Source organism: Pogona vitticeps, chromosome 8 (assembly GCF_051106095.1).
Source record: "Pogona vitticeps strain Pit_001003342236 chromosome 8, PviZW2.1, whole genome shotgun sequence".
Taxonomy (NCBI): Eukaryota; Metazoa; Chordata; class Lepidosauria; order Squamata; family Agamidae; genus Pogona; species Pogona vitticeps.
Genome location: NC_135790.1, coordinates 27,402,479 through 27,415,706, shown reverse-complemented (window position 1 = coordinate 27,415,706; position 13,228 = coordinate 27,402,479). Strand labels below are relative to the sequence as shown.

Genomic DNA, 13,228 nt, shown 5'->3' with positions numbered 1-13,228 from the left:
CTAGATTTTAAAAAATAATAATAATTCACGGACAAGCTACATCATCTTTAGAAATGCCACAAATCAGCCTTGATGCTGACTAAACTTGAATTTGTCCTCTGAGGGTAGGCTGTATCTACCCTGCAGCCATTATCCCTCCTTATGCAGATCAGCTCTCTCTCTCTCTCTCTCTCTCTCTCTCTCTCTCTCTCTCTCTCTCTCTCTCTCTCTCTCTCTCTCTCTCACACACACACACACACACACACACACACACACACACACACACACACACACACACACACACACACACACACTCTTGACACAAATCCTTCCCTTTTCTGATGGTGCCTGAGACAGGTAATTCTTCTCTAGCCGGGGCCATTAAGGATTGGGTTATCCTCAGCTACAGACACTTTTCCCTGAAAGATTCAATCATCACCCTGCTCTCACACAGGAAAAGACGTGTGTTTGGCACAGCTGGGAGCCACATACACACAAGGAGGGCACATCTGTGTGGCAGACTGACTGATCTCTCCATCTGGGACTTTATTATGGAGGCTACAATAACATGTTCACGTTTACTGCCTCCCTGCCACACTCTGTCCCATCCACATGGAGAAACTACTGCTTTTGATGGCAATAACATGGATGCAAACTACAGGTGTTTTTTTTTTTATCTTTCCCTTCCAAACCTCTCCCTTGAGTTCTTGCTGCTGTGCCTGACAATGCCGTTTCTGCCCTTTGTCTGTAAAAGCCAGCACACAGATCCAACATTTAATGGGTGGGAGAAGCTCTCCCCTTCTCGAGACATTGTGACTGAAATCTAATTACACATCACAGCACAGTCCTGAGCTTAATTAAAAAGCATTTTACTCCAGTTTGACACAATCTCCTGTCAGCTTCCTAACCGGCTGTTGGTCCTTCTGCCTGCTTTTCAGCCCCATGGGGTTTGGAGAACCCCGGGAAATTTGCCCCCTGGATCAAACCTGGAAATCTTTGGGGTTGTCTTCCTTCTCTGAGGCTAAGAGGATAACGGCACATGGAGTAAAACGCTTGCAGGGAGGAGTCAAAAAGCCTCAGGGACATTTAGAGCACTTTTTTTAAAAGCCCTACTAGGGTTTTGTCTGAATAGGAAACCTACTCATAGGAAGATGGTTAGAATACCGGCTCCCTTCTGCATACAGATTTTCCTTGTGGCTACGGATCCAAGACAAGGTGTAACATGGTATGGGAAAGCTTTATCCACAGTAGCTATGTGGCTCCCAGTATACTCTCAAGAACTGACGCTGCTAAACAGGAGTCAAAAGAGGTATAAAATGTGAAAACAGCACAGCTGGAAGGACCCCTGGGGGGGGGGGGTCATCAAGTCCATCCCCTGTCAAGGAGGCCCCCGTGGGGAACTCGAGCTCCCAAGGTCTGGGTTTGCAGACAGTTGCCTTAAACCACCAGGCTATCCCATAATTTCCACCGAGCTATCCAGAGGTCCTGGTCTACGGCAGACCCAAGGGCAGCACCTGCTTCTATGCAAAACAGGCACTTTTCATAGACCCCAAAATCACTCCTTGATGATGGAATCACCCAGTTTCTTGCTCACCCAATGCCAGGACCCTGTTTAGCAAGGCTTCGCCAGAGGAGGAAGTGGAAGGCAGTTGCCAATTAGGGCAGCCGAGGGAACCCCCCCCCCCGAGGGGACTTGTAATTACCCACCCTGGACTCGGGCCAGGGCTCTGTAGGCAAATCACGCTACCTCCTTGTGAAATGCGCCGTGCAGTTTTTAATGAGCTCATACGAGCAGCCATTCCGCTCTTCTCTCCCCTCGCCCGGGTTATTCCAGTGGCACTGTCTCTCCTTTCCCCATAGATCCTCAGCAAGGGGCTGGTCCAGTTGCGAGGGAAGGGGCAAGGCATCTCACCGGGTCTCTCCACTCATTGTTGTCTTTTTCTCTCTTTTTTTTCTTTTCCCCCACCGTATGCATCTCCTTGAACCAGAAAACGCCCTGCCCTGCCCCTTATCTCCCTGCAAGGGGGATCTACGTGGGCTGGCAGGTTGAATGCCTTCAGAGCCGGAGGGGTGGATTCAGAGCCTGTCCATAAAAAAGGCAGCTGTGCACCCAACACGTCGCTTGAGAGCAGCCACCGCCACTAGAACCTCTTCTCTGTTTTTTTAAATCTACTTTAGTCCTTGGAGGGGATGAACAGACACCCATGTTGCTGCTCCTCCTCTAAAAGTCAGTGGCCTTCCGGCCCTCCCTCCCCCACATCTGCTTTTGTTTTAGTCTCATTCACTAACAAGCAAGAAGGCAAATAATTTGTTTCCTGATAATGAGGCTTGTGCTGGAGGGGGGGTGTTGGACCTCGAGGATCCCAAACACCATCTCACTCTTTCGAAATAGTTTATGCACAAAGGTACATGGATGGGCCTGACCTCAGCGTGCAGGCATCCATGTGCAACCTTCACTCCCTGGACACGTCCACCGCAGCCCTGATCACAGCTGACCCATAGAACTGGGCTACTCCATTCATAGCCACAGGCTGTTAAACTTGCCAGAGCAAGGAGGAACATGTTCTTCTGTCCAAACTAGCCAGGCAGCCACACACGGAGCCTGAGGGAGCCTAAAAACAAGCCGTAATTGCAGTCGAACACCCAGTCCAAAAAGCTCTCTTTTGCCAGGCTCCCCTTCGCTGGCAAGGTCCTTGAAGTCCACCCAGCGCCAACCGCAGCACCTCCCTCCTCGTCCCCACGTTTCAGTACAAAACGCCTGGGCTGGAGGGAGCCTTTGTTTATGGGAGAAGGCTTTTCGGAAATTAATTCATTGCAGAACTTTTGTGAATGTGGGAATCGAGATAAATTGGGGGGGGGGAGGTAGGGGGAGTTGAGGATGGAAGGATCACGAAAGGCCAGGGGAAGCTGAGGGCAACAGGAGCAAAAACAGAAGAAGCGAAACCTTAGCCGCTCTTGCTCCCAGAAAGCAAGCTTTATTTTATTTTATTTTTTCTTTTCCCATCTGCAACCATCTCGGGGACTTAAATACCAGCTTTTCCCTACCCAGCTGGGCATGAAAGGTTCCTCAACAGGGTGCCAGGTTTTCTCCAGGACACCATCAAAGGTTCTTTCCCCTCCTCCTCGTGTCTCCCACAGAGAGAAAGAAGACACTTTTAAGTGTTGATCTCTGATGGTGCCCTAGGAATCCTGCACCAGAAAAGGAAAAGGCAGGTAACAGGTGCTCAGATTTTGCAGGGAGGGAGCAAGGAAGGTTCTTCTGATTATACACTTGTGAGGATTTCAGAGGAAGCCGGAAAGCCACAAGACCCACAGACGTAGCAAAAGGGAGGGCTTTTCAGAGAAAACTTCGAATGTGGGGACCTATTTTGAGAAGGCTTCCACTTCTCTCCTTTTATGTCTCTGTGCAACTCTTAATGGAGGAGTTCTTGAAAACTGCTGAATCTGAAGGCTTGTGGCCACGAAATCCTCCCCTTTGAAAACCACAGGAACACAATAAATGTTAACATATTGTGTTTAGATGGATTATAAAGTATCGCTAGAAAGACTTGGGCGGAGAAGTCACGGAAGCCTAGGCGCGGAACCTCTGCGGGGCAAAGGCAAAAGGGCTTAAGTGGTATGGGACAGAGCAAGCAAGTAACACACACATTCCCTCCCCCCCACCCAACATCCCAGATAGGAAGATTCACATCAGGGATCTGTTTCTTCCTGAGCCTGAAACCAACAGCGCCCCTTCTCAAAGCCACTTCTGCCGGGTGAGAAAACACCAAGCAAAGATTCCAAAGAAGCAAAACGGTGCAAGAGGAGGAGGAGGGGGGGGGTTCTCCGTTACCTGGAGGAGTGGGACTCCGAAGGCACACTTTGCTGCCCCTCGTACTGTTGCACCAGCGCCCGGACGCTCCAGTACGGATGCTCAATCTCTTCATCCAGGCTGCTGTTCCTGGAGATAAAGTTGAAGAAAGGGGGTGGGAAGGGAAAGCCAAGATAAGTCTGCTCTTGATTCAAGACTGACTCTTCAGGAGGCAGATCCCAAGGGACTTGAATGAGCCTTGCCGCCTCACTCTGGTTTTCAAAGTCACGCAAGCAGAATTTTGCACAGAGCGATGACTCTGGAAAGGGGAACCAGGTTCTCGACAGCTCCTGGCTTCCCCGGTTCTGTCGTCTGAACTTCAGCTGCACAAGAAAGCAGCAGGCTAAAAGAAGGTTGTAGGAAAGGGACAGGAGCCCCACCTGATCCAACGTGCAACAATTAATTGCATGCATGGAAAGAAGTAGCCCTTTCCACTCTTCCCATCAGCCTGCACTTCCAATATCTCAAACACCCACTGTAGAGGCCAAAATCTCTGGGCGAATACTCCCAAGGCATCTTAAGCAGATGTGCAAAGTTGTGTGCTGAAGAAGTAAAAAAAAACACACCCTAATTTCCCCCCACAAACTCTTGCCCCCCAAAACAAGGCTGCTAAGCAATCCAGCCTCAAAGATAACCATCGGACAAAAATGGCAAGACAAATAGAGCCCATCCATGCCAACATCTCATTGTTTCTCGTACCTCTGTTGGTGTCGGAACCCATCGCGTCCCAAACGCAAGACGTCCTGGCGATTGTCTGCCAGCGCCGCCAGCGCAGCTTGCGCGATGGTGGTGGGGGCAGAATGAGGCTGGTGGCTGGCTGAGGCGTGTGCCCCTCCTGTTCCCGCTGGGCTCCTTCCCGCCATGCTGGGTGGGGCCTGAGAGGGAGGCTTGCTTGAGCTGGGTTTAAAATGAGCTGCTAAGGCAAGGATTAACCTCATGATGCATTTCAGGTTTCCATCCACGATGTCTGCAAAACACAATCAAAGCCCGAGCAGGATGGTCACCTTCCTGACGCCCAGCAAGAACTCGCTAGTCCCACTGGAGGTGCTGGAGTTGAACGCAAGGGGGGAAGTGGCAAAGGACCCCAGAGTGAGTGGCCACCCAAAATGACAGCAATGCATGCGGTCCTTTCTTTACCCTCCATTATGTGTAATTCAACCTGTGCCAAGCCTTGACGTCCTTACAATAAACCTTTCCTGTTTGTATACGTGGCAGCCAACTCAGGCTAAAAAAACACATAAAATCTGGACACAAATTAAGCTGAAATGCACTTTGTGGGGGGAAAGAGAGAAGCCGATCTGGAGCTGTCTATAGCCACATATCCGTTTTAAGGGGTAGTTCACACTCATTAGGACTTCTGAGAACACACCAGAGGATGGGAGCATAATGCTTCAAGTACCTATGTCACTGAAAGGCCACCTGCCAACGCACCTCCATCTTTACAAGAAGGTATCCCAACTAACCTCATGTGGGGGAATGAGCCCCTTTGAATCATTCTGGCTTGAAAAAAGTAGAAGCCCCAGTGGCGGGGGGGGGGGAGCCAAAAGGGTGTGTCTGATTAAAACCAGCCTTTCTGCCACATGGTCAGTAAATTCAAATTTATAAGCAGAGCAAATCTCACACTATTGGACATGTAGTTACACAGCCTAAGTGACCCCCCCCCAATAAAATCACTGCTTGCCACCTACAGGGCAGGATTTGAACTGCACGGCAAAAGCTTCTGTGCCTGGGAAGATGTCTCAGGGCCACTGGGAATATTTCGGCAGAACTTGGAGAAGTTACTTTTTTTGGATTGATACTCCCAGGACCCCCAGCCTGGATGGCCGAGTAATTTTTCCAAGCTCTGCTTCCAGTGAACCAGGCTTACTTTTGTGTGTGTGTGTGTGTGTGTGTGTGTGTGTGAGAGAGAGAGAGAGAGAGAGAATGCCATACAGTCCCTCCAGATGGTGCAAAGAGCACACACACACACACACACACACACACACACACACACACACACACACGTTCCTCATGGACTGAGGATGCTCAGCTGATGCCTCTGCCCTGCAGGGCCGTCATTCTCCCGTCCAGGAAAAAGGGCCAGGATCACATGCTTCTTTTTTCCAAACGGAGCCATTATGTCCCTCGCTACCCACACCCAATGCCTCAAGGTACCATTTAAAAAAAAATCCACAGAGGACACTTTGAAACCAACCAAAGAGGGAGAAGGTTGTTCTGCCTTCACGTGATGCTTGTGGCCAACCTGGTGCCAGAGCAAATTTGCCTTTTGTATCTTTTGAATTTGTATTTGATGGCTTTTTTCCCCCACGCCCTGTTCCACTGTGCTCGGCTACGGAAATGCTGACAAACGCGAGACAAAAGATGACTGTTTCTTTCTGCTGCTTGGGATGGGTAAGCAGTTCGGTCTCATTGGTGCAAAAAGAGTTTAGAAAGGCCACTTCCTTTCAGACCAGCTTCCAGAACCTCCCAGTTGGTTGGGATGGCCCCTGGCCGAGACATTTTGGGATTCCAAAAAAACAAGTAACTTTCCTGACTTCTTCTTCAGAGACGCAAGACGGAAAAGCCCTCACCTTTAGCGGACATCTGGTGCATGCGGATCTTTTTGGAGGCCACAAATTGCAAGACTTTCTCCACGTTCTCCTTCATTTCCTGCTGGCTGGCGGGACTGGCCTGCACGCCACTCAGCTTCTCTCCAGCTGCGAAAGAGAAGAAAGCCTTCTAAGGATGGTAGAGGATGAACCTGCCTGACAATAAGTGCCAAGCACAGCAACGGCCGCAGGTGGAGGAAGATGATTGTTAGCACCACCAGCCACTTCCCCCAAAGGACTGATGGGAAGAAAAAAAGCAGTGGTTTTGCCATCCTCCTGGCATGCTGAAAGGCTCGGATGCCCTGCAATAAAGCAGGCAAGGTGGGGGAGTCTTCCTCATCCACTGTACTAACTGGACTCCGCCCAGGTTCAGCTGCTGGCGTGCTGCTCTGAAACCACTAGCATTATCCAGTGACTTTATTACATGCCCTATCATTTCCTACTCACAAATAAATATTAACCTGGGAGGAAACTCTAGTCTGCAAATCTGGATGAAAACACTAAGAGAGAAAGATTCTCTGTGCCAGAATTTTATAATAATCTTGCCTCTTCTTTTCTCCTGAAAACAAGAAAGGCAATTCAACGAACAAGACGGTTCGGTTTTGATCTGTTTTTAACAAAGTTGATTCAAGTTAAACCAACAACAGTAAATGCTATTAAAGGAAGTATTAAAAACTGTGCATAAAGCTGAGGTCTTCCTGGCAAAATTCCAGGGGACCTCTTCCAGCAGCATCATCTAAATTTCATATATGTTGTGGCATTTATTCCAAAAAAATTTTTTTTAAAAATGATCCAGCTGGAAAATGCAGCCATTGACTGATTGGTAGGGATTCACCTGAGATTATCAAAGTCATGCAGCTTTTTGGGAAACCTCCTTATAGCGAGGAATGGGACCAAGCACTGTGCTACCCAGGCAGCCCCTGTGCACACAACCGGCCACATGGCTACCTAGTAAATAGTCCTATTGAAGGCTTTGTTTGCATTTTGATTTCAACACACACACACACACACAAAATAGGTAAATAATGGCATTGTTTACAAACATCATCAGATTTACTGTTCCCGCACAACCTGATGGGCATAACTCCTCACCTGCAGCTTCTGGAGCAGGAGAAATGACTTGCCCTTTTCCCCTGAAATCCCATTCTGTCTCAAAATATTCAGTTCTACATGCTTAGCACTTCTTATTAAAGGCTCTTATTAAACGCAGATCATATTACTACCACTGCTACTTAAAAGTAAGATTGTGTGTGTGAAGGAAATCCTTTTGTTGTTTCTTTAGAACAGCTCCTGAGCGTGGGAGTCAGCCGCAGAAAGCCTTTTAGCTTTTCCTGGTGAGCCACAAAACCCTCCGAATGAGCAAGGGAGGAATTAGCAAGGAAATGAGACAGGGGTTTGCCCCAGCGACGGACCTGCAACCACCGTCTTCTGAGGATGTAGCATGCTGGCTGGGCATACAGAAATGTGAAACCGCCCTGATGGAAAATTTCCGAAAATTTCCATTTTTCCCAGGAAAACCAAGCAAACACGTTTTTCCCTTGGTTTTTTTCCCCCGGCAGGAAAAATGGCAATTTTCAGACTTTCTCCATCTCTGGCCCTTGGCTGTTCCAGCCTCCCCACTCCCATTTCTCTTGCCCAGTTCCCAAACACCACGCTCTCAGAGAACTTAAATACATAAAGTCTCATTAAGGTCTTCATGATCTATAGTGTGAATACCATGTCACAGACACATTATCTCTCTATCATTGTAGAAGAACACATTCCACACTCCCCCCCCTTTTTTTTCAATTTTTCTGGGGAAAAACACAACTTTGGAAAAAAATGGAAAAAAAACTCTGTCCCCCCCCCCAATTTTTCCAGTTTTTTCCAAGGCCTTCCCATCTCTACCAAATACCACGTAAGGGTGTGTCCTTAGCACTCCACATGCTGAGCAGCTGCTCAGCCTGCTGTTCCGTCTGAGCACCGAGAACCACTTTCAAACAGAAGTGTCTTGGGCAGCTGAATTCTGAACGGCCACCTCTGGAACGGAGGTCCACCCACGGACCGTCTCCTGCCCTGCGCACCTCTGCTGGGCATCCCATGGAAGCAATACTAAAACGTTTGCAAGGAGCAGCACCTGCTCCCCCCCCCCAATACTGACCTACAATCTCGATGAGAGAAGCCAGGACGACCCCGTCTCGGAGATCCTGCCTCAGGTCCTGCACTGGCTTAACCGACGGCTTCTTCTTGAGCTGGGCGTTCACCCAGGCCACATAAGCCTGCAGTTGTTGCTGGGGGAAAGGGAACCAGAAGACACACCGTTACCAGATGTTTGCAGACTTCAGCCCTAATCTGGCACTAGCAGCAGGTGAGGGGGAACTGAATGCAGGAGGACACCTGCTCTAGAGACGTTTACGCTCAGGTACGGCCACGCGCATGCAACGGGGATCAAGGTGAAAACCACACAAAGGTGAGAAGAGGTGCCGGAGAAGGTGGCTGCAGCTGACGTTGCTTTCGGAGACCGTGGAAGGGAACACTAGTTTTTAAATGATGAAGGCATTGTCACTCATGGCGCAGACACACAGGCTCAAACACACGGTGGTTGTTCCACTCTTTTGTCCCTAGACAATCAGAAGCTGCGCAAGAAAAATCACAAGGCCCGCAAAGAGAGCCAACGGTGAGACAGATCCCTCATTTGTACCCAGCCTGTGGTTACCGGGTGGCAAAGCATCAGCAGTTGGGTTCCACAATGAGTGTGGTCTTCATTTTTAGCCTAAACAGATGGTCGCAACTCCTCATCTGCAGCTTATGTAGCAGGGATGGTTGAAACGTAATCCCCCCCCCAACTGCCTCTTTAAGCATTACCTGCTCCTTTTCAACCCTATGGACGTGTTACAATCTTCTTCAAACATCCTGTTTCACACCCCCATCCCACTAGGATGAGGTACAGGAGATGGTGACATTGAGAGTTTTGACCCTCTTCGCTTTTAGATGATGGGCAAAGAGCGCTTTTGGGTTGCCCTGCTAACTAAGGTTTGTTCGGGGCATTTTTGGAAAACAGCATTTTATGTATTGTATGCATTCTTTCCAGTGTTTAGGTAGCCTATGCTCTGGGTATTTCTAGACAAAATGCAAAGACTACGGATGCACGCACCTCTCAGAAATCAGTGTTAACACTGAAGAACATGATTGCCCCCCCCCTTCACCGCAGCAGGCCATGCAGGAACTCCAGGGACCAACAAGAGCGGCTCCATTCAGGCCACAGAATCAAGTTTACCCCTTTTATGGGATTGTTTCCCCCTCTGCTAAGCTCCCCATTATTCTACCGACACGGCATGTTTTAAGCCCGGCGTCTGCATCCTCTCGGCCATGTCAGCCACAGGACATTCTCCCACGCAGCCGGTCCGCCCCCCCAAGTCACATTCTGATCACGCTTCCCGCTTCTAATCATCCTGACAAGGGAAATCCAACTTCAGTCCTGGGGCAATGTGAGCAAGGCCTGCCTCGCTCAGAAAGCTGGCCCACCATCGGGGTCTGCTGAGCAAGCTTTGCTCAGCAAAAACATAGGAGGAAGATGTAGGCAGCAACAATACAATGCAGTGCACTGCAGAAAATGCAGAAAATGGACGAGTAGGACCATACACAAGAGGATAGCTCTGAGCTGGACTCTAACGCACAATGGGGTAGGGCATAGGCAGCTGCCTTTGGTGTTAGCCATGGAGAGAATATTACACCCCTATTAAGCTTCAGGCATCCCTCTTATCCTCTTGATCCAGGTTCTCTAAATGCCTGATCCAAAGGTGCAGCAGAACACTTCCTATAGGAGCACCCCATTCAACTGTAATGTCTTCGTGTAAGGAAACTCTGCTTCAAACTCTTGCTGGAGATTACACCTGCGTGTTTTAAAAGCAGAGCTTTCTCTGGAGGGTGCAGAATCTCTCCCCCCCCCCAATTACATCACACAGCCTACAGAAGCCTTAAGAAAATCGGCTAGCCCATTCTTTTTTCTTTTTTACCAGAATCAAGGAAACGAGTCAACACTAACTCCTATGCTTCACAGTTATAGATTTAAATCATGTTTTAGAACTATACTCACTATTAGTTTTATTATGGGTGGAAACGGCATTTTTCCTGGAAATGATCTTATTTTGCATCTTGCATTAAGAACTCCTGGGGCAGCAGGACAACCTAAAGATAATTTTAAAAGAGACTAACCGAGGGTGAAGCCAATCCAGGCGTACGTCTAATGCTGTGACCCAAAGACCACTTCCTGAGAAAACCCAGCCAGTGGGGGTCCAAACTAATTCAGAGTTGGAATAGACCTACTGCGATCAAGGAGACTTCTATGAACAACCAGCCTGAGCCCTGCTGACCTCAAAGAGGGTTTCCTCTGAGGGTCTTCTTCCATGAAACCCTATTGACTTCAAAGGGTGACACTCCAATCAATCATCTCTTAGCAGAAAGCCTGATCATTGGGTCATTGCTTTCAATGGGTCATTTCAGAGCACTTTGTCCAATCTACTACACTGGGGACAGAAATCTGTGTTTCATTTTCTTGGGCATCTCTCTCTGTCACACCCTTTGCAAATTTCTACTTTAATAGTTCCTTTTGAAGGCAGACAGTTTCCCTTGTCACTGTTCAAACTGTGATGCCAGTCTCACAACGAGCTACTCCAGTGGTTACAGACTCTCATTTAATTAGGAACCTGGGTAATTGCTCCCCTTCAGAATGTAAGAGTCCCCACCACCACCATAGCATTTTGAGGCTTATGATACAGCCATAAAATTCTCAGCACTTGCGATTCTCTTGCAAGACTCCGCAGAGATTTCGGTTCTTAGAAAAGGAAAAATCCCCTGTTCCTAGAAGTAGAGAGATTAGCAGGCGACAGAGGTAAGAAGAGGCTAACATCTATTCAGTATAAAACAACACCGTAGCGTTAAATTGTACAGACATAAGAATACTGCAACGCCATTGGACCGCTCTCAAGATTCCTTAATTTTTAAAATGGAAAGCACCTTGTACGAGTACAGTCACTTTTTTACATGCCTGTGCGTCTGGATTAAACCATGAGAATGTTAAGAAACCATAAAGCATTTATACCAGAATCCTTAATCGAGGGACAGAATACAAGGCCAGCCTGCAGCTTCATTTCAATAAATACAGCTTGCATTTGCCAAAATCCATGCCTGCATCCTGCAAGAAATTGTATTTTTCTCGGTCTCGGCATAAGAAGAGAGAACGCCCACATTCCTTAATTCTCTTTGTATGTACAGCTTGGATGGATCACAGTCAGCTGTTTTAAGTGGCGGATCTCATGTCTCACATGAAAGCCAGATGACTTTCCACCTTCAGTGTTTTGCAGTAGTCAGCAAGGTTCTGTGTATACAAAATATGTGCTTTCCATTTGTTACCTTAATCACGACGATACACCTGTCAGGCAGCAAATGAGGCCCAAACTGTGTCTTTTTCTATCTAGCATTTCTCTGTTAATGTAAACCTGGCCCATTCCTTATTTCTTCTTACAGATCATTTGCAACTTGCTCACATTATTGCCTTTCTTTTTAATTAAAAGTTTGTTTTGTACATTAAACATGAGATGAGAAATTCCGCTCGGGGATCAGAACTAACCAAAAAGGATAAAAAGGAAAAAGAGAAGGGAAAAAAAGAGGACACCGGTCATAGTCCCCTGGGAATTATTAGCCAAGAGAAGTAATGTTATATATGATATCTAGACACAACGGCAGGGCATGAAGAAAGAAAGCCGAGCATTACCTTCACTTCTATTCTCATCATTTCTGTCTCCCTAGGGAAGATTTCTATGCAGGATTAATTAGTAGCTTTCATCTTTAAAGTCTAAAAATTTACCCGCTGTTCTTTTATTTGTGGATAAATGAATTCCCCTGAAGACCTTACATGTGCGGCTGGTTATGAGGACTCGGCCGTCTCCTTAAGCAAACAGATTGGCTGTATGTTGCCAATTACGTTAAGAGAATCTCCATCCAGGCAATGCTTTTCTGCCAGGCTTTTACTGATGTAAGAGCTTCTAGTTTTCACTTCCTTTCTACCTCTACAACTACTACTTCCTGTACCCCGCTGCATCCTTTACACATGCATTCGGCCTTTCACCTGCTCCCTATAGCACACATGGCTGAAATCCTGTTGCGCTCAGCGCAATTATGCCTGCAGCAGTTGATAGAGAGTTCCCTCTAGGGCGGTCCTGCATATCTGATTGCACAAATTCAATGTCTAACTGATTGCACAAATCAGTTTTTGCAACTGCATCCTGGATTTGATTTCTGCCTTGGTGGAAAATCTGCAATGGTTCTAGCAACTTCAAGAGATGTAGGCACAGCTAGCTATACAACAGGACGCAGACCACTGTGCTCTCAAAATGATAATTGTGTTCAAAAATGAACGAAATTGTGCAGAGGCGAAGACAAGAATTCCCACACACACACACCTGTCTTTTCTGACAGCCCTTCTTTATCTAGGTGCGCCTCTCCAGGTATTTGTACCTGCAGGTGGAAGATGCCCTGGATTTGAACTTTTATTATTTTGCCCTTCTGTAGGTTCTGCACTCGCCCACTCCAGACCACCTTTCTCTATAACAGGCAGAAGCAGGCATTATAGATACAGAATCCCATCATTAGGTTTGAAAGCAACTCAGTTTTTGGGCGGGGAATGTGACTGGTGTATTCTTTCTCATTTGAGAACACCTGACTTCAAAGGAATTCCAAACCTAAGTCCCAAAGACCATCTTCAAATCAAAGCAAACTCATTTGCAAAATCCAGAAGCTGAGAGATGATCCTTTGGCAACCATTGTAGGCAAT

The 13,228-nt window shown here is 47.6% G+C and overlaps 1 protein-coding gene across 6 annotated transcripts in view; it reads right to left on the bottom strand.

Moving 5' to 3' along the window:
* Window positions 1–13,228, bottom strand: part of DIXDC1 (DIX domain containing 1) — a 53,840-nt gene that overhangs the window by 23,210 nt on the left and 17,402 nt on the right. For 3 of the 6 annotated variants that reach the window (XM_078379586.1, XM_072979299.2, XM_020793069.3), the window contains 4 exons: window positions 8,558–8,687; window positions 6,400–6,525; window positions 4,529–4,796; window positions 3,812–3,919 (listed from right to left, as the gene is read on the bottom strand). In XM_078379586.1, coding sequence (XP_078235712.1) covers window positions 3,812–3,919; window positions 4,529–4,796; window positions 6,400–6,525; window positions 8,558–8,687 — 632 coding nt within the window. The remainder of the gene's footprint in view (window positions 1–3,811; window positions 3,920–4,528; window positions 4,797–6,399; window positions 6,526–8,557; window positions 8,688–13,228) is intronic. The other 3 variants (XR_013538202.1, XM_078379585.1, XM_078379587.1) reach the window with 1 other exon arrangement.